Source organism: Pungitius pungitius, chromosome 2 (genome assembly GCF_949316345.1).
Source record: "Pungitius pungitius chromosome 2, fPunPun2.1, whole genome shotgun sequence".
In the NCBI taxonomy this organism is placed as follows: Eukaryota; Metazoa; Chordata; class Actinopteri; order Perciformes; family Gasterosteidae; genus Pungitius; species Pungitius pungitius.
Genome location: NC_084901.1, coordinates 1,775,171 through 1,796,745, shown reverse-complemented (window position 1 = coordinate 1,796,745; position 21,575 = coordinate 1,775,171). Strand labels below are relative to the sequence as shown.

Below are 21,575 nucleotides of genomic sequence, written 5' to 3'. Positions count from 1 at the left end.
TCCTCTGTCTCACAGTCTCCTTCTGCCTCCATAATGCTGACGAGCAGCATTCAAACACGTCTCCGGGTCACCTGAGAGAGCTGTGCAAGAAGCTACTTGTTATTTCACCTGAAAATTAGAGCGTAACTCAACCCTAAGTAACCAGGCAGCGTTTTACCTTTAACATCTGGGGTGGGGGGGTGGGGACGCCTGCTCTGACATCACGGCTGGCGGCTGCGTATCAGCCACTCGGGGGTTCGGGCCCACAGATCACCGGGCATCTGCTGGTCCAGAAGGCTTCAGTGTTCAGATGGATGTTTCAAAGCGTCGTGCCCATTTGGATCGAATGGCTCAACAGTCCCGTAGAACTGTCTCCATGAAAGAACAGACCGTGCAAGAGGGTTTAAGGTCTTCAATATATTACTTTGTCCTTTTAAAAGGCTTTGACATCAGTAACTGGATGCAGCTTGATTCGAATGAATCTCAACAGAACAACGGGTCCAAATCGGGTGTCTTTGTTGTTTTAAAAATAAATAAAAGTACGAATACATGTTCTTCAAAACGTTCAAACTGCATAATAGACCCGTTTCACTTGAAGAATCGGTACCTTGTAGTTCTATTCTGCTCCGTCTTGAAACAACATGCCGACCTTTCATCAGATGTGTCGACTGCGGCAGACTTCCAGCCCGAGAGCCACTGCGTCCATCTCCTCCGCCTGTGGATCTTCTCCCTCTTTTATCAATTACTTTTCAAACATCGGGCTTTCAGAAGCTGGTGGGCGTGTGATGTGGAAAGAGGGGCAGTTTGAATGTATTTCTGATGGCTTTTTCTCCTTCAGAGACGGGCCCCCAAAGCGCCATTGCGCAATTACACCATTCCTCGTCAACCGGGGTTTGCATATTCAGTGTGCAGAACCTTTGGGGTGGGGCTTAATTTAAGCAGCCTCATAGGCGACATGCAAACTCTTAAACAATGTGCTGCGCTGAGATACCTTATTAGCCTTATTATCATCACCCCCCCCCCCCCCCATCCGATTGTTGTCCTTCACCTAATTTTCCCCCCTCCTTATCGTGCCGACACAGACCGAATAAACCCGGCCGACGCCCCGCGGGAGCAAACTTTTTGTAGAAGTAGAAAATAAATTTTAATTTTAAAAAGTCCCGAGACCACCGGTGCCAGGACGGAGCGGGGGCGACGCCCCCCCCCGACAGGTGTGTGTGGGCGTGGGGCCGCGAGTGATCGACGCCAGGCGGCTGGAGGCGCAGCCGGCACGCCCCTCCCCCCACCCACCCCCCCCGCCAGGAGTCGACTTTATTTAAATAACCGGGGCCCTTGATCTCGCTGATCACCTGGCTGCAGGCTACTCAATTAAAAGTAACAAGCAGTGCATTAACGCCCTGTAAGCACCCCCCCCCCCCCCCCCCCCTTGCCCCCCACCACCCCCTCGGGTACAGGATTCAAGGTGCGGGTGAAGTTGATTTAAATTCCCCCCCCCCCCCCCCCCCAAAAAAGGAGGAAGACGGATTGAAAGGTTTTCTCACTGTAAGGGAGTGTGTAGAGCCGACAGAGGCCCGCCTTCAGCCTCAGACGCCGCCGCTTTGATCGCGCAGGCCGCTTCGTCCTCGCCGGCTCGCCGAGGACGCCGTCTGAGGAGACAGGAAGTGGAGGAGGCGGGGGCCCCCCCGGTGTGTTCCTGTGGCGCGGAGAAGCTGTCACGGCTCCGTTGGTTACGGATGACGTCAAACAACCCAATCAACCACACCCCCCTCCCCTCCCCTCCCCTTTTTGGCAACAAGTCACATGACTAAATAAAGGACATCAAGAATAAAGAAACAAGCAGCTCACTTCTCTCTCAGTGGCTCTTTCATGGAATCTGAAATAAACACCTCCTTCTAACTGCACTACGGTGTGATGTGAATGTAGTACATTTTACACAACTTCCATCTGGAAGAAGTTAATCTCCATTTATTTGAGAAATTTGAGATTTGACATAAAACCAGCTGCTTTGTACATTGTTTGTTTTTACACAGCTGTTGGTTTGAAGAGATCATTTCTTTTGTTTATTAGAGTATTTTAGTCCTTGTATGATGAATATATGTCACAGGGGCCACTCAGCACTTAAAATACTCATAACACTGCTGGTATTTGACTTTAGAAAAAGCATGACTGACTTAAGAAAAAGGGCCGCGATGCATGATGTTCTGAGACGTCACTTCAGAGCAAAGTAACGAGTAATTGGCTCCCTCTCGAGTAATGAGCCCCTCTTCTGTTTGTCGATGACTTTGTGACGACCTCTGTTGCAAACGCCCCCCCCCCCCCACCCCACCCACCCCCCCTTCCCTCATTCGCAGAAAATGGAAATGGCTTAGCACTATCGCCGTTGCCCCGGCAACCATCTGAGTCCCCCATCTCGCGGTGGAGAAATGAGTTCTGAACAGGCTCGAGAGAGCCAGGGATTAAACATGATCCTGCGGACGGACTGTCAATCAAAACCACAACTCTCCAACATCCTTCCGCTTGCAAAAAAAAAAAAAAAAAAACCTCCCAAAAATCATGAGGTGTTTTTTTTTTTTTTTTTTAATTCAAGATCATCTGTTAGAAAATAAAATAAATGAGTCTGATAAAGAATCCGGGCTGCTGCTGTTTGTGAGCCATTAAAGCAGAGAACTACTCTTGGTTTTTTAAAAAAAACAACAAATCCGTTATCCTGCAGTGGATTTAGTGCAGGTCGTTATATTCCAATGCCAAGAGGCGATGGATTAATTTAATTAGCCTGGTGAAGATTAATGACAATGCATATAGGCCCTCGGTAGATAAGGCTGTACACTGTTATTTCCAACACACCGCTGTGTCTAATTTGGGAAATCGAGTAAAATAAAGAGTTTTTTTTAACCTTGGGTTTGCATTTATCTCGGTGGCTACATCTCAATGATGGACCTCATGTGCATAAAAGCATCACACTTAACTCAGAAAACAGAAAAACAGGGATGTAATCTTTGTTTGCAATTTTAGGGAGTTTTTGTCATTTTTAATTCTGTCCTTTTATACTATATTAATTCTTACGCAGCATCAGGTTAAAAACACAACTCTCAGACTGTTTCGTTTGAATTAATCGACGTGATCAGATGCCCACAAAGCATTTAAATGCTCTCAAGTAGAAAGAAAACCATAATAAAAAGAATACAATATATAAATATAGGGTTATCAAAACGTTTCTGGATTATTCTTGTGAGCCATTTTAGGGGCCTCACCCCTTAGGTTGGCCACCACCTTTAATATTGTTGCTGAAAGGCTTCACTCAATTCTGTGTTTCTATTAACATGGAAGCAAACTCCCCTCACAAAGCCCCCGTTGATAAATACAACTATTCATCATGTTGTTGATGCATTAAACCTGAAAAGACTCTGACGTAAGTCTGAAAAAAAAACAGCCGCATAAACAGAAATCATTATTATCCTCAACCATATTTTCCCTTCTAATAGCATTTATTATATCAGTGTAAATGGAATAAAACAGAGATTAAAATCCCTCCACGTGTTTCTGCTGAAGAGACGATATCAATTAAATGAGGAGAAATGCATTCTTTATTCACAGTTACGCATGCGCAGGTTGGCGGGCTGGCACGAGAGACCCTGCGTGCCATTTGATATTTGCCTCTTTGACAGTCATTTAAGGCCGGGGGGGGGGCGGTGGGGGGGGGGTCTGGGGAACCCGATAGCCGGGGGGACTTAGACCCCTCCGAAAAAGGCTTTGGGGACACTTTAGCCCGGCTCGGCTCGGCCCCGCAGCGCCAGAGAGTCGCCTGGCCGGGTGTGCACGTTGAACGTGAACTATTTGTTCCGTGCACCGCGAGGGAAACCAAGCCACTCTGCCATTCACCCCCCCCCCCCCGGCCCCCCCATCTCTCCTCCTCTTTCTTCCCTCCTCTCTTTCTCTTGCAGACTCCACAAACAGCCATTGACTAAAGCGGCTTAGGGGAGTCTCCACTATTAACGCGTTAAGAAGCGGTTGGGGGGGGGGGGGTTGGACGGGGGAGGGGGGGGTACTGTACGAGGAGCCCTGACGCGGTGGAAAACAGGTTATCTGCCATCGCGGCGGTTCCTTATCGCTGGATAAATATTTGTGTATCATGGGCCAGCTGGGGACGTGTTGTTGTGATTGCTGCAGTGCAGGTGATCTGCATTGAGATATACGTCCTCTGTGTCGTGGAGCCGCATAGTCTGTCTGTGGGGGGGGGGAGCCCTTTTTTCAATTATGAGGTTAAGAGAGTGTTTTTTTAATAAACGACTGCTCATTAAAGGGAGAGTGCATTCCCCTGCAGATAACAGGCAGGTTGCATTGTGCTGGTCTCTCCTGGGAGGACTCCTAACTGGATGTTTGCCCCCCCCCCCTCCCCCCCACATGCCCCTCCTGCCCCTTTCCTCATCTTCCACATCTCCATCTGCAGCGCAGCCTCATGTGCGGCCTGTTTCTGCAGACAAGAGAATCTCTTCCACGAGGGCCTTTTGGAGACCCCCCCCCCCCCCCCCCCAAATAAAACCCTTTTTCTATAAGCAACGACCAACGTGATCTGCTTGTTGTCTCCCCTCGCTGGACTCCCTGTCCAGGATTATTCTGCTCAGCCAGGAAAGGAGGAGAATGGTGGGAATGGGAGGGGGGGGGGGGGGGCGCGGGGGGGGGGTGGGATTTGCCTGGTGGAAACCCAGCCGCCTGTAAGTGTCCATCCCTGCTTTATTTGACATGGCAGCGTCCCTGGGTATAAAACCCAGATAAACATCTGGCGGCGCTGCCAGGACATTGGAAAATGAGGGATGGGGGGGGGGGGCGCGAGGACACACAATCATAATGAGAAGATGGAGAGAGAGAGAGAGAGAGAGAGAGAGAGAGAGAGATGCTGATCAGCTAATTACAGCTGCAAATAAAATGCTAATGTACCCTGGCACGTGAGTTTGGACACGGCGCCATCCCAAAAAAGTCTGTGCTGCGCGGGCATCGAGCCAATGACGACTTCCACACAAAGGATGATCATCCAGTAATAATACGGAAATACACCGTATGTGAATTATTATTACTGTTATATTCCTGCGCGCGGCGTGCTGTTCTGTTCCTGAGGCCACCCCCCCCCCCCACTCCTTTGAGTAAGAATTAAAAAAAAAAAAGATGGCACACTTGTCACCAACGACAGTGACACCCCCACGCATCCACAATCCAACGAATACAGTTTCCTCCTCAGTGTAGCCATGTTTGCCCCCCCCCCCCCCCCAACGTAGTGATTAATGATACATCACCACCCCGAGATTAATCATGGAAAATTAAAGAAGAAAAAGAACGAATCTTGGACGCACTCATGGGAACTGCAGCGGTGGCTCGATCAGGTGGCTTGAGATGGGGGGGGGGGGGGGGGGGCACGAATTAGCTTCATTGGATCTTTTTAGATGCAAATATTTCGTTATCTCCACTGTGCTGCAGCGTTTTTCAGTGTTTATGATTAATTATCTCTTCTTGGTGAAAATAAATCACGCGACATTAGGATCCACGTGACTCCACCGGCGGTAGATGGCAGGTCGATGCTGCTCATTTCAGGTTGAAATTGACACACTAATTATAGTGCAGAGTGCTGCTGGAACACTAGCAGGCAAGATTATACCTCTGTGCTTCTATTTTTTTTTTTATCAGATCCCCCCCCCCCCCCTTATATTTTACCAATTAAAAATCGTAAAGGCATTTCATTGCCCCGGGATGTAAAAAAAAAAGCAGCCTCTCTCCTAACATGGCCATCACTTTCCCCCATCAGATTCATTGTGATGTATTAGATGCAATAAATTATCCCATGTAACAAAACATGGCGAGCTGAAAGGCTGATAATCTGCAGAGGGGAGATAAGGATTCATTATTCCAAATCATTATGAATCCAGCGTTGGCTGTGACTTCTTTCTTAATCAGCTTCTGTGATCCTGGATACGTGAAGGCAGCAGATAAGAGCGGAGTCGTTTATAATTCTCCCCACCTCGGCCTAATATTTTAAAATAAAATCTCAGGGAGAAGCCGCCGTGCACGCGCGCACACACACACACACACACACACGAAGGCACACAGGCTTAACGTTTGCAGGGTGCAGCACGAGAATAATAAAACACATTGAGGGAAATAAATAAGTAAATAGATAATACGTGGCCCATACATTTTTGGAGGTGTTTTGTCTCAAATTAAGGTCATCTTATTCGACATTTAAAGCGGAGAATCGTGTAGGCAGGGAGGGGGGGGGAGGGGGAAACGGGAGGGGGTGGTGGGGGGGGGGGGGGGTTAGATGCAGCAGCGTTTCTTTCACTTTTGGAGAGTGGGAAGTGTCTAATAAAATTTAGGCTGCTCGGGGAAGCTATAAAAGCGGGTGACCGCGGGTGATTTACTCCGTTTAAGCGCCATAGCGGGGCAGAAAAGCCACGGTGCAGGAGGGGGGGGGGGGGGGGGGGGGGGGGTGAAGAGTGGGGGTGGGGGGGGGGGGGGGGGCGCGTACAGATAACGGTTCACTGGATCTGGTGCTGCTGCAAACTGCAAAATGAACTTTAAAAAGGTGGGAGTTTCATGGGGACCATAGACTGCTGTATTTGATCAGAACGTAAAGGTGACGTTTTGGCTCCTCGGTGGGATTATCAGCTGGGACGGAGAAAGGCCCGCGTGCTGGTTGTTGTGTTGTTGTTGTTGTGGACCAACGTACTGGAGGTTTTTGTCACGCGGGGAGCTCGGGTTAAATTCCAAAAGAATCACGCCATTTTTTGTAACGCCCCAAAAAAAAAAAAAAACCGGCAGAGACTGGAGTGCTTCTGCGTGGACGGTAACGGAGACGGTAAACCCGAAAGCATTTACAGTTAATTAAGGATCGACTCTTCGGAATCCCCCCCCCCCCCTCCCTTTACCCCTCCAAACCCCCAAAAGCACGTCATTTTATATCCGCTCCCTCTCAAAATCCCAGTGATTTTTTCTCCTTTATTAAATTCTATCAGAACAGAACAACAAATTGATTCTCCTTATTCACCCCTTATAATTAATCTTTTTATTTCACCTATATTATGCTTTAATTATCTGTGGTTTACACGTTTGTAGCTTGTATCAAAGCAATCAGTACGCGCATTTATCACTTATTAACTTCACCTTTACATTAAAATGGAAGAGCCAATAATTACCCCAAAATAAGCACTTAATTTACGTCAAGAGGCAGATTAATAAATCGCTGCTATCTGGATGTGTTATTTCGTAATTCTATTTAGATGTTAGAATACTAATTCCGTAAACGAAAAGCTCCACTGCGTGTAAATACTGAATTATTCATCGGTTTAAAAAAAAAAAAAAAATACAAATACAGATGCATTCGTAAGTTTATAAAAAGACGTTTTTTTGGCAATTATCGCTAATTTATTACCTTAATTGAATTCCCCGCCCAAAAGATAGATTTGAGAGTGATCAGTTTACGCCGAGAGACACAAAGCCGCAGCATCCTCTCCCCCCTCAGCGCGTCTCAGGGAGAAGGATCGGATTTGGCTTGGTGCTCCTTTCAATGAACCGTGGTGTCAACGAGGAGGCTAGCAGGCCTCTGTCGCTCGTGCGCGTGCGTGCGTGCCTGTGCGTGCGTGTGTGCACAAATAAATAAATAAATAAATAAAGCATTGCCGTTTAAAAAAAAAAAACCCAACAACAACAACAACCCGTCAGCACGTTGGTGAGGGGAAAGGTGTGTAATTGGCGCAGATCTTCTGCTGTCCATCAGACAACCGGCCGCATGGCTTCATCTGCAGGACTCAAATACGCGTGCACGCTCCGTTCGTATTAGTCGGCTTCGTTGATAGTACACCTACACGGCAGCCTCAAGTGGCACGATTAAAACATTTTCTTCTCCCACGCGACCATTGCAAAATGCGTGTTTTGTGCCCGGTGTTTTTACATTTGCTGCTCCGTGACACCTGGTAACGACGAGGCGTTCGGCTCGTGCCAGTGGGCGACACCTGGTCAGGTTTCTTTACATTTACTTCCAGAAAATAGGAAAAAAGGAAATACGACATAAATAACAGTAGCCCTATATTTCCATGTTAAAAAAAAGCACGCACTAAGCACGTGTGCCTGTTTAAAAGGTTACATTGCGACGTTGTGATTGGATTCCACTGCCTTTAATTGGGCGTCTGAGCCTCTAACCTGTGACGCCTTTCAGACCCGGAAGAGGACGCGTGCACGGCAGAGAGGGGGCCGCCTCTTGGTTTGGCCCACGGTGCGCGTGCAAGCCCGCCCGGTGCAGCCCACTGTGCACGCGTGTGTCTCTTCTCGCGGTGTGTTACGTTTACGCGACGACGGTGCGACTCCGGGACCGAGGGACGCGCGCACCGACACCGCCGCCGATGTGAGAGCGCGCGGGTTTGTTCTCTCTCTCTAAATGCCATCGGCGTTTCCATCTCCATGTCACTCTTTCTTCACGTCTGCACAGAGGAGAGGAGACGCGAGGGGGGGGGGGGGGAAGCGTCCACTCGTCCACCACAGGTCAGTAAATATTTAGACTCGCTCCGCATCGCGTGTACGCCAATGGGCTGCCCTCCTTTCCTCCTCTCCTTTCCTCCTCTCCTCTCCTCCTCTCCTCTCTCCTTGGCTCGCGGCTCCTCTGCGGACGATGGGAAACTTTTGTTGTGACCGCGAGAATTAAAAAAAAATTAAAAAAAGTCAAACGGAAAAATTAACGAAATCTGCCGGGTGTAGCTACAATATCTAAAGGGGGGGAGGGAGGGGGGGGGGGGGTCTGCAGTGTTGATGATACTGGCTACAACATCCACAACGTCCGCCATTGTTGTCGCTGACCTGAACGAGCTGCTTATTTCTTTCAATGGCATCTGGCCGTTTCCACTTCAAACGCGATGCCTAAAACGGCGGACAACTATGCCCCCCCACCACCACCACCACCACCACCACCACCACCCCCCCTCCCCCACGTATATGAGCTAACACACCTCAGAACCAGATGAGGGTTTTTAACGACCCTAATACGCCGCTCAGGTTGGCGGAATGCGCGCAGAATCCCACACGAGCCGTGAAATTGATCTGATTACCTTCCCGGCGGGTCATTAAAAGAAGAAGGTTTCGGGTTTGCTGAGGCTGCGTTCCATTCCCGTTTATTACCCCCCCCCCCCCCCCCCCCCCCCCCCCCGCCCATGTCGTCTTTGGTCGATACGTCTTGATATGGCAGAGCGAGTGTAGAGGATGCGGATATTTACTGTGATTTGGTGTTGTGCTGTGATGGAAATATTTATTTAAAAAAAGGTCACATTTTATTGTTTTATTACGAGAGGCTGAATTCTCAGCTTGGATTTAATTCAAATCCCACCAATAACCCGCCGCCGTGTTCACAGCAGAATGAATGAAATAAAATAGCCGAGCGTTTTTTCTCTCCTGCATCCAGAGGAGGTGAAAAGGCCGCGCGGCTCGGACCCTTTCACCAAATAAGAACTGCTGCTTTCCCTTTTCCTCTTTCGCGCGAACAAAACAGCCCGTGAAGTGCGTTCTCATTTGAATCATTCTAGGAAATCCACGCAGTCAGTCGGGCAGCACAATTTGGCGCCCTGGTTTTGTTCTAAGAAGCCGAGTCGGTTCTCATGCTGACTGAATAGTTTACAGCAGCTCCTTTTCTTGAAAAGACTAGAAAGGTGACAGATGACTCACGGAGGAGGGGTGGGGGGGTTACATAAAGGTTCGTTAACCCGGTTTCCAAATGTGTATAAAAAAAAACAATTTCACCAGTACGTGTGTGTTTTGTGTATCACTAGTTTGCCGCATGCCTCGCGCACGTAGCACCTTTCATCCATCTTCAATTGTTGGACACGCGCGCAGCTTCACGCATTACACGTAACGCTTTTCATCTACTGCTTTCAGTTGTATTTGTATTTCTTTTATTTGTATTTTTTACGTTTTGATAAAAAGCAATGGTGTCCTATTATTTGGATTTATTGTTATTATTGTAAAATGGTACCCGGATACCAAAGCTTTTGAAATGAAATTATTAATAGTATAAAATTATTTCCCATGTCTCATTCTCCTGTTTTAAAAAATCATTTATTTATCATCTATTTTAAAAATGAATACAAGAAGTTTAAAGTACGTTTTTTCTGAAATAGTAGTAGATTGTTGTTGTTTTACTACGTTCATAATGATTGTTGGTGTGTGATTTTAATGTATATGACCTCTGCTGACATCAGCTGACGGAAAGAATTATTATTTACGAGGAAAAACAATGATTGTAATTGCAGATGCGGCCATACACAGGAAATTGGGGGGGAGGGGGGTGACACAAAGTAAACACACACACACACACAGACTTTATCTGAAACATTTCATCCTCCACACTGGCAATGGAATAATCCACTCGTGTCTTAAATTCTCAGCCGCGACGCAGAGAAAGAAACTGTGCCATGTGTGGATTTTAATCAGAGCCATCTGACATAATCACATATCTGTGCCATCAGGCGCAGAGCTGCTCCTTTTACGCACAACACGCGCTGCTGTTTGTAGGCCATTAGCTGCAAAAAAAATACACCCACGGAGGGGGGTTCGTTCTCGACCCAGAGACGGAGAAAAAGGGGGGAAAGTGAAGCCACAATTTCTCCCTCCGCGGAGACAGTATTTTTTCAGGGGGGGGGATTATAAATGACAACCTTTGTTTTATTTTTTAAATGTTGTATTTTTTCAAAGCCGCGTCTCCTTCCGCTGCTGAATAAGCTCCGTTATTGACACCGAGGCTCGAGACGTGGAGTCACGGGACGGCCTCCACGTCCCGTCCTCTAAGCTTGGATACATCCAGTCAAGAAACAAACCGAACTTAATCTGCATCCGCCGCCGCGTGTCGATCACCTTTTAACGGGGCACTTTGGCGGGGAATCGCTGCGCGGGACTTTTGGAGAGGATAATTACGCGAGTCCGCTGACAGTTTGACAAAAGCAGCGACAGCAGTTTGCATCCAAGTTCAGCCTCGGGTTCGCCTCAGTGCGGAACGCCCCCCCCCCCCCCTCCCCCCCAACCACCACCAGGTAGGTCTATCCGGGAGAAAGGGAAATAACAACGCTCTGCCAAGTCTATCTGAGAACAGCCTCGGTATCAAAAGAAAGGGGGGGGGGGTAAATTGGGAATTAGTTAAATCAAACACACACTGGAGTCGTCACCTGAGCGCGCGGCCTTGTGTTTAAATTTATTTTAACCGATTTTTTTTTTTTTTACCTGAGGCTTCCGACACAGGATCTTGCTGTGGCTGGTGCGCCGCGGAGGAGGGGGTTTCATTTCCTGACTTTTTTATTTTATTTTTTTATACACCGCGGTGACGTCACCTCCAGCGACGTCGCCGTGGCTGCGCCGACTAAACACACACACACACACACACACACACACACGCGCGCGCGCGCGCCCGGACGATCTCTGCTCTGACAATCTGAGAGAATACAAAAGAAGCCAAACTGGAACCTTCCGACATAGAATACTTCCCCGAGGAGAAGCGCACTTTCACCGCGCGGCACCGCGGGCCGCGTGACCCCGAGCGCAGGAATCCCGAATATCGTGTTGCATTTAATGCACTGTTTTGAATAAATAATGGCACGAGCCATCGTTGCCTGTCAGTCCGAGGGGAGGTTATGGCGCACATGTTGGTGCGTTAGCTGGCAGCCAGCAAAGGGCCACGCTGGGCTCCTTCTATTTCCAAAGGGGGGGCTGGGAGTTCTGTCTCTCAGGTTTCCTTGTCCTTCCTCGAGGGGAATAATGCTCCTGTCACCGCGAGAGGACGCACTGTCACACAATTTAAAAGCGTAAACGTGCCGCTGGCCTGGAGCAACAGGCTCCCCTGCAGCCCCCCCCATCTCTCTGTGTGTGTGACACAAATCATTTTCATTCATACTACTTTTATTCAAATGTATTGGCTCGGATGCTTTCACTAAAAGTGGAGGAGTATACATGTATATTTAACATAAACGTGTTTAAATGCAGAACTTGGTGTAAACTTTTAGGAGGCCTATTTCAAACTTAAATATTTTGAGTATATTGAGTTTTGACAAAGTCATTGAAAAAAAAAAAGAAACCATGCAGCACAGTGCATCCCTCCTGGCTCACGTTATATTCAATTAGGGCAAGCCCCTCCCCTTAACTGATGACACTGACAGACCCTCCTTAAGTTGCGTCGCGCCACAGCTGTCTGCAAGCATTGAGCTGCCTGGCGCCATCCTGAAAGAATGCCTTCACTGTAAAAAAAAAAAAAAAAAGAGAGAAAAGGGGGGAGCTATAGAGAGAGAGGGAGAGGTAAAGCAAGGTTGAGCGAGCAGCAGCCACACAGACGAGAGAGAGAGAGAGAGAGAGCGCGCGAGGGGGGGGGAGCAGTTAATGGAGAAGGCTACAACTGCGCACAAACAGAGATTTGATCAGTGACTTTGACTCGCTGGTGCTGGTCAGTGCGCACCGGAGCCGCCCGATACGAACGCGCCCCGCGTTGCCCCGCGTTGCCCCGCACTACTTGTTGAGCGGCCCGAGACACGCGCATTCTTTACTTTTTCTTTTTTTTTTTCTTCTTTTCTTTTTGGTAAGAGGGAGAAGTTCGGGAGCTGTGCTCGTGGGGACTGCATTCCACTTTGGACGTATTTATATGACAATCACCTTTTGCGGCATTTGCAATGTGGGGTATGTTTCGTGTTTAAATATATATATTTTTTTGTTTGTTGTTGCTGTTAAAAAACAAAATCCGGCGTAATTCGTTGAAGTCTTTTATTCGTGCTGCATGTAAACAATTTGGTGAAAATTGGACAATTCCACTCTCCTCTCTATCTCCAGGTGATCGGAAGCAAGCGCAGAACCTGTGGATTTAACCTCCCCTTAAAAAATAGAGACACACGGATTTGGGACTGCTTCTTTCTCACCTTGACCTGTACCGGCTTGCTCCGGCGCGCATGAATATTTACTAAAGAGAGACAAAAAAAAGAAAGAAGAATACACGGAGAAGCAAAGCGATGGAAGTAAGTGCGGACCAGCCACGATGGATGAGCCATCATCCCGCGGTGTTGAACGAGCAGCATCCCGGCTCACACCACCCGGGCCTCGGCCACTCATACATGGACCCTTCGCAGTATCAGCTCGCTGACGATGTGGATGTACTGTTTAATATCGACGCACAGGGAAACCACGTCTCTCCGTACTATGGGAACTCGGTGCGAGCCGTCCAGAGGTACCCTCCTCCTCCACACAGTGAGTACACGGCCTCGTTGGGCCTTTTGTTTAATACTGTTATCCAGGTTGGATCCTCGCGCGTAATTGACTCCGCTCTCCGCAGTAAAGAATTATTTGTATTTTCTGACGGGGATCCAGACCTGACTGAACCGGAGAAGTGTTGTGAAACCGATGGTTTACCTCCAGTTTGTCTTTGGTCTCTGTCCTCCGATATTATAAAATTCTGAACTTCACAGACGCGGAAAAAAATGCGACATTAATCTGACTGAAAAAAACCGAATATTTTTTTTCCGACAGCCTGTGCGTAATTTTAGCTTTTTTTTCTATTGTCAGGTGTTGAGTTAAAAATTAAAACTTATTGGCAGAAACGGAGAATATTTGTGTAACAGCCATGTTTTCGCTTCCGATCGCATGCACAATATTTACCCTCACTGTAACGTTTCATTCTCGGGCACGTAGTCATTTGTGAAGTTCCCCATATTGCGCACCAGAACTTCCTCAACAGTCACTCGCGACGCTGTTTCTTCTGCGGCATCAAGGCCCGTGGAGTGGAATAGAAACTCCCTTTTCTCTGCATGAGAGGTTCCAGCCCGTCTCTCCTTCTGTTGGAGGGCAGCTGGGGGCAAAAGGAAATCTCCGTGCTCGATATTAACCAGAATGTGTAAACGTGTCCGGTAAATCAGTGCGTAAATGTGAGCTCGTGTTTCCTCTGCCGGTGTGTGTGTGTGTGTCCGGGCCCTGCGGACTGGGGGTCCAGGCTTTTGACGGTTTTCTTGTGTTTCTGTGCTGCCTCAGGTAGCCAGGTGTGCCGTCCTTCGTTACTGCACGGCTCCCTGCCCTGGCTGGAGGGGGGCAAAGGCATCGCGCCGCACCACAGCACTTCTCCCTGGAACCTGAGCCCCTTCCCCAAGAACCCCCTGCACCACGGCTCCCCGACCAGCCTGTCCGTCTACCCCCCGGCCTCCTCCTCCTCCTTGTCCACCGGTCACTCCAGTCCACACCTCTTCACGTTTCCCCCGACCCCGCCGAAAGACGTGTCCCCGGACCCGGGTATATCCAACCCGGGGACCAGCTCCGGGCGGCAGGAGGATAAAGAGTGCATAAAGTACCAGGTGACCCTGGCCGAGAGTATGAAACTGGAGTCGGCTCACAGCCGGAGCGTGGCATCAATCGGAGCAGGGTCATCCTCTGCCCACCACCACCCCATCGCCACATACCCATCCTATGTGCCCGAATACGGCCCAGGCCTCTTCCCACCAAGTAGCCTGATAGGTGGGTCACCTTCTAGTTATGGTTCCAAAACAAGACCAAAAGCAAGGTCCTGTTCAGGTAGGCTGCGCTTTATTACATTCCCTTTTGATCTAACATTATTCCCCAGATGTGCAGCCTTAATGATCTCATACTTAAAAAGAAGGAATGCCCATGAGCACCTCATTCATCCCTCTCATGAAAACGCTCCTTCGGGGCCAAAGGCCATCGACCTGTCCTCTAAAGAGGCGCATTAAAATACCACCATGCTCTTTCTTTCCTCGTAGAAATAATAACTGTAGAAATTATATTATTTTATGCACTCATTTGAACATATTAATTCAGAATAACGATAATAATACAAATAAAAATACAACAAAAGTTATATATGGAGCGTTAAAATACCAATGAAAACATATTGAATGTATTCATTAATACATTAACTACATTTAGAGTAAAAAATAACAAAATACATTTTAAAACTATTTTATTCTCACTTCTTCCCTGAATCCCCCCCCCCCCAAAAAAAAACATCTCAACAGAGTTCAGAGTTGAATGCTGTACACTTATTTGTGTCAATCCCCCCCTTCGCTGTCCTCCACACTAACAGCGAGGGAGAGAGAAAGGGAGAGTGGGGGAGGAGGGGGGAGGGGGGGGGGGCAGCTCTCTGGGCCCTGTCGCCCCGTTTATATGTTTAAGATAATCCCATTACTGTCAGGCCAGTGCGCGCCACAGTTGCATTGTTTATCCAGCGGTGGAGCACCGGATGCTGCTCGTTCATTCAGGGAGCCGCCGCCGAGGGAAAGAGACACAGAGAGGGGGGGGGGGGGGAGACAGAGAGAGAGAGAGAGAGGGGGGAGATATCCTTCCAAATTGATAGCGCGGGGGTAATTATTTTAAAGGTTGTTGAAAAGCAGTTTTTTCCTGTAATGAGATTAATATCAGCGGCTATAGAAAACAGTGGATTAGTCGATGCATATCATCGGGATTATTTTACATCACACTCCTAATGCAAATACTGATTTTTTTAATCGGAGCATAATGTGAGATAATTTGCGTTTTGCGATATTTCCAGATCTGATGAGCATTAACCGTTGTTTGAAGGCTAGTGTTAACTTCCTTTCTCTGGAAGCCTGAACGCACCGTCAGCATCATGCAAAATCTGCAATGGAGAGGCCTGTTTGTACTGCAGTGCTCTGCACGGTCCCTGGCCGTTTTTACTTTGTACACCACCCCCCCTCACCCCCCACCCCCCCCCCCCACACACACACACACACACACACATACACACACACTCATGTAGCGTCGACAAGCAGCACGACTCGAACTGATGCGCCTCTCTCTCTCTCTCTCTCTGTATGTGTGAAGAAGTCGAGCTTTGTGTTTTTGCATCTCGCATAAAAAAAGGGGAAGTGTGGCTGCATGAAAATGCAAAATGCCCTCGGCGTTGCACTAAAAAAAAAAATCCCTGTGCTTTCAAATAATCCGACGGTGGCTGCAGCGCCCTTTGTTTCGCTTTCAGGCCCGTTCTTAATCAAACCGTCAGTGCGCGTCTCACCTGTCGGTGTCACCCCAAGTGTCACTCACACATGCGAACGCTGTCACTCAGCCCACGACAAAGGACGCCGCGTGTTCAAAGATGCCATTTGCATACTACATATTTTTTTATTACTGTAATTATTATCACGATGAGGGATTGGCTGATGAAAGAAAGAAAGAAGGAGGCGATTCATTATAATTTATAAGGACCAAAGTTAATTTAGCTCAGTCTGAAAATCCCTTGTGATATTTTATGAAGATAAAAATACCTTAAGGACCTTAACGCTGTGTTCACCACATATGTGCGTGCGTGTGTGTGTGTTTGTGCGAGTGCTATAAATAATACCTGCTGCAGTAGAACTCATTTGCAATGCTACATGAATGTAATTTGTTTTGATGCAAACAGAACTTTACAGCATCATTTATATGCATTACGAATTATTTTCAAAGGGACCAACTGACCTGATCTGTCTCCGTGTCCTGTGCGTGTGTTTGTTTCTGTGTGTGTGTGTGTGCGCGCGTGTGTTGGCTCTTGCAGAAGGTAGAGAGTGTGTGAACTGCGGGGCCACGTCTACTCCGCTGTGGAGGCGGGACGGTACGGGTCACTATCTGTGTAACGCCTGCGGACTCTATCACAAGATGAACGGGCAGAACCGGCCTCTCATCAAACCCAAGCGGCGGCTGGTACGTCTCCACCACATTTCTCTATTGATGACATTTCCGTCTCTCTCTCTGTTTTTCCCCTATCCAGGAAGAAGTAGGCCTATTAGCTGCAGGAAATTGACTCGACAAGTGCAGGTCTCTGTTTTCAGATACTACCTTAGAAAAAAACTGCACATTTTTTTATTATTATTTTTTTTTTTAATAAATGCAATGACGTTGCTATTTTTTATTTGCTAAAATTGTCATTGATTCACAGTATTCTGTTCAAACACTAGGGCTGAATGTGTATTTTGGAGTTGCATTGCCTCCGTTAAAGAGTTGTGGCTGCAGGCCTGCATTCAATGAGCTCCATTATTTTGACATTCTAGTATTTACGATACATTTTTCTTTTTGCAATTCTTACAATTGCAACTATTTTTTTTTTTTTTTGCAGTTATTTTTAGGGAAAGGCCCTCTCGCGAGCTTTAGAGAAGTCCCCCCCTCCCCCTCCCCCCTCCACACACACACCTTCCATGACTTCTTGTGAAAAAAAGAGAACCAAAATAATTCTCAATTCTCATTCGCAAAGATGGCCGTCCAGCAGTGCCGCCTCTGGACCCCCCTTTTTTTTTTTTTCTTTCCTCTAATGTGAAAACCTTCCTCCCCAGGAAAGGGCTGCCGGATATCTGAGCAGCGCAGATAAGTCGCCTTTAACAACACAGGCCGCTTCCCAGTCATAACAGAAAGGGGCTGCGGGAGGCCAGCAGAGTCACGACTTGAGATTGTTTAGTGTTACAATCTGTCCTTAAATACGCGGGTCAGGTGCGTGATTGCCACGCAACATTTGACCTTGTCGTTTTATTTTTATTTATGGAGGAGCCGAAAGTTATTCTTAGGGCAGAAATGAAAAATACACCAGAGAAGTATTTAGGGCCGTTTGAGTTAAAAATGAACAACATTAACCAACTGATGTCTTTCCTGCTCACATTTAACGTTGTAATGGGCCGAAACGTTTTTTTTTAAATGCATTTAAGTGTATTGGTCTAATAATTCATAAACAAATTAAATCTACAAGATGAATGAAGAAAATGCAGTGAAAGTAAATATCAGAAGCAGACATAAAACGGATCAAATATGGACTTAAAGAGGCTTATTCCTCGGATCTGATTGGTTATTCGCAGCACGCGCGCAGCAGCAGGGGTTATTAGGCCACCACGTGTGTATAATTGGAAATCCCTCCCCGAGATAATGTAGTCCCTTTACTTTTACCTTACGTGTGTCCTTTGCGGTCACCTGTCTATTGATTGTTTTGTTTTTTTGTTGAGGATTATAACATCAATGTCAAACCACTGCAGCAAGACAGGCAGCTAAATCCATGGGAAGACATGACTTTCACTGCATGGTGGCCTGCGGCGAGCTAAAAATAACCACTTTTTCTTTTTCCATTATTATGCTTTTAATTGGCGCACAATTACGTGCTCACGTGGTTCATTTCACTGCATGATGTGTTCATTTATTCTATCCACGGTGTCCCATGTTTGAATCCACATGTTCAGGCCCTTCCTCTTCGCTCCTGTTGTTTAACGTCACCAGGTTTAAAACAAGCCCTCGTGGCACAAGGATGAACTTTAGGAGGGGCAATTTAATCACATTTAATAGCTCTCCCATTTCAAACCACTGCTCTTTATGTCTTCTGTAAATATTTATTCTCTAGGAGGTATGTGCTCTATTTTTAGCCTCGAGTGAAAGCAGCTCTGTTTTTGCTATTTCAGTCTTTATTTGAAAGTATTTTCCTCAGCTTGCACTGAATGCAGAATATGAAGTATGGGTGGACATTAAGAGCGCGCACAGTCAGAATAAAGCCTGTATTCACCACCACGGCGTTTAAAACGCTTCACTTGATGCACGTGAGTGAAAAATAAAAACAATGCAGTTAATATGCAATGAAATAAATGTAAGACGCCGTGTATCTGCTAAGGCACAACCTTTATCTCAATGTATTTAAATCCCTATATTTTTTATTATTATATCCCGGATAAGCACCATGAAAGTTGGTGCATTTCCAAATAAATCGCCCGATTTCAAAGTGCATTTCAGTGCTTTCTAAAAGAAACGACGCCCTCGACTCCGGCCGTTGAACGTGTCCGAATAAAGCCGCTTGTTCATTGGGTCATTGCGTGGTCATGTGACGTTCTCTGGCCTCTCTCCCTCTCTCTCTCTCTCTCTCTCTCTCTCTCCCTCTCTCTCCCGCGTGTTGCGCGCTGCAGTCCGCGGCCAGACGGGCGGGGACGTCGTGCGCAAACTGCCAGACGACCACGACGACGCTGTGGCGGAGGAACGCCAACGGGGACCCGGTGTGTAACGCGTGCGGCCTGTACTACAAACTGCACAATGTAAGTAACGAAGCTTCCTACCCCCCTCCCCCCCCCCCTCCTGAGAATATTGGGTCGGACTGGTCCCTGCAGAGACTTTCCGGGGCACGAAGATAACAAATGAATGTGATTTATTGGCAGTAAGTGTGAATCTAAAACGAAGCCCGCAGCCGCCCTGCTTCTGAATATTAAAGGAGGGGCTTAATTATAATTCCATTAATTTCCAGCCCCCCCCCCTATTTTTTCCGACTTCATATTTCTTGCCTTTTGGTTCCAATCGCGCCAGGGACCCTGAGCCCCCCCCCCCCCCCCCCCCTTGCCCCCCTCCCCCTCTGACCACCAATCCGCCTGATTCGTTTTGGGGTTTGGTTAGCCCTCACCACATCATTTCACATCCTCAATCTGAAACCCCTGGGACCCGTTTATCTCCCCCCCCCCCCCCCACCACCCCCACCACCCCCTCTCCCCCCTCTCTCTCTATCCTACAAAAACTGTCACTTTTAATCAAACAGCTATTGTGGCCCTAACATATAATAATAATTACTGCTCAAAGGCCACATGTAGTGAATGTGTCCCCCCCCCCCCCTCTCTCTGACCACACACCCCCCCCCCCCCCCTCCCTCAGTGTGTCAGGGGAAGAGGTTCCTGCCCTGCTTGTCACGCGAGCGCTCCCTGTTAAATCATTTTTCCCATGATCCTTTTGGCAGGTAGCTGCAGAGACGCATTCGGAGAGAGAGGAATAAATATTTCTTACATATCAGCGTGTGAAGTGACCCCCGACCCCCCCCCCGGCCTAGTTTATTTCAGGGTAAACCCGGGCTCCTGTTGGGGCTCGCGCCCTTTGAAACAAATTCCACATTCTTCATGGGGAGTTTAGCAAAGTCCTGCGTGTGTGCGTGTGTGTGTGTGTGTGCGTGTGTGTGTGTGTGAGTTCACGTAAACCGCTCGTGAAAACCCCCAAAAGGTGTCCACAGTGAACACCCGGCTCTCTAGTAATCAGGGGTCTGAGTCACCGCACGTCTTTCTCATCTCCCCCGTCTCTGACTGAAGTGTGTTTGGCTTTGACACCTCTCTGCTCGGTGGGGTGGGTGGGGAGGGGGAGGGGGGAGGGGAGAGGGGGGGGCGGTTCTGGTGGTTAGCTGCTGGTGTTTAGGGAGAGAGGATGTGAGGGTCTGTGTGTTTTCTCCGGCGGTCACTGACTCAAACGCCTTGGCGCTGCGCCTTGTTTGATGTGCCGGGGCGGCGGCCCGGAGGGGCCCGGGGCTTCTTTCTTCTATCCTCTGGGGGGGGGGTGGGGGTGGGGGGGGGGGGGCAGTTTGCCGGCTTTACTGGAGAAGACAGGCAGAGAGAGAAAGCCACATCTTTAGAGAATAAAACCACAAATCTCTGCCGCTTGCCGTGAAAGTGGCGTTCTCCCCCCCGCTGGGAGGAAGCCGCGCATTCCATCATCATCATCCGGCTCTCGGCTAAACCTTTGCTGGAATACGGCAGCTGTGGGCAGTTTTAGCCAGGAGACGGGCCGCGCGGTCAAGGAGGAGGAGGAGGAGGAAGGAGGACTTGGCGGAGGCCGGCGCCGCCGTGGCCATGTGTCTCCGTGGTCGGCGGCGGCTGCCAGAGAGCCTTTTCTCCGTCTCGGTTTCTGCACGCCGTGTCTCTCCGTCCCCCCTGTTCTCTCTCTGGCACAGCCAAGGCCTCAGATACACTTTAAATCCCCCCCCCCCCCCCCAACACACACACACACGGGTATAAACAACCATCCGTTTCATGATGGGACAGTCAGGTCGGCCCCGTAATGGGACTCCATTACAAATCATTACGTCTCCCAGAATCCTGTGTGTTTCACTTCAGGATTCATTGCTCCACATTCGGCGACGTTTCTCTTCTGTTTTTTTGTTGTTGTTGTTGTTTTTTTAAAGACAAAATACTAATCTGCCTCCTTTCTGTCTCCTTTCGAGAGCAGATCAACCGACCTCTGACCATGAAGAAGGAAGGCATCCAGACCAGGAACAGGAAGATGTCCAGCAAGTCCAAGAAGAGCAAAAAGTCCCAGGACGGCATGGACGACTTCTCCAAGAGCCTGATGGACAAGAGCAGCTCCTTCAGCCCGGCCGCCCTGTCCCGTCACATGTCCTCCTTCCCCCCCTTCTCGCACTCCGGCCACATGCTGAGCACCCCCACACCCATGCACCCCTCCTCCGGCCTCTCATTCGCCCCCCACCACCCTTCCAGTATGGTCACAGCCATGGGTTAGGCCTCCACCCCCCCGCCTCCCCCGCGCGCCGTGGGCCTCGCCGCCACACCCCTCGGTACCTCTGCTTCTACGTCCCCCAAAAGACAAATAAGCCCGACCCCCCCCCCCCCCGGCACCCCCCCGCCCCTCCTCCCCGCTCCTTTTGCCCCCCCCCCCCCCCCGAAGGCGAGAGATCAGCAGGCCTTCGCCTCCTTTGTCCTCCGTTGTATCTTATTTTTATAAAATCAAAGTGTACCTCTGCGATGTGAATGCTCTGCAGACTTGACCGTGGCCCCCTGGCCTCTTGGTGGGGGGGGGGGGGCGGATTTTGCTTTCCAGGG

General features: G+C 48.7%; 1 protein-coding gene across 7 annotated transcripts; it reads left to right on the top strand.

Annotated features, from left to right (window-relative positions):
- Window positions 1-8,465: 8,465 nt before the first annotated feature.
- Window positions 8,466-21,338, top strand: gata3 (GATA binding protein 3). Of its 7 annotated transcripts, none has more exons than XM_037462003.2 (7): window positions 12,216-12,660; window positions 12,811-13,221; window positions 13,999-14,475; window positions 16,529-16,585; window positions 16,742-16,788; window positions 18,900-19,025; window positions 20,965-21,338. In XM_037462003.2, exons 2-7 carry the CDS (start codon window positions 12,987-12,989, stop codon window positions 21,253-21,255), a joined length of 1,233 nt encoding a protein of 410 aa, XP_037317900.1. In that variant the 5' UTR covers window positions 12,216-12,660; window positions 12,811-12,986; the 3' UTR covers window positions 21,256-21,338. The 7 variants fall into 7 exon arrangements, with proteins under 7 accessions (XP_037317895.1, XP_037317900.1, XP_037317896.1 ...); XM_037461999.2 differs by having other exon boundaries at window positions 13,999-14,532; XM_037461998.2 differs by lacking the exons at window positions 12,216-12,660; window positions 16,742-16,788 and adding an exon at window positions 8,466-8,502 and having other exon boundaries at window positions 13,999-14,532; window positions 16,529-16,674; window positions 20,965-21,331.
- The last annotated feature ends 237 nt before the right edge of the window (window positions 21,339-21,575 follow it).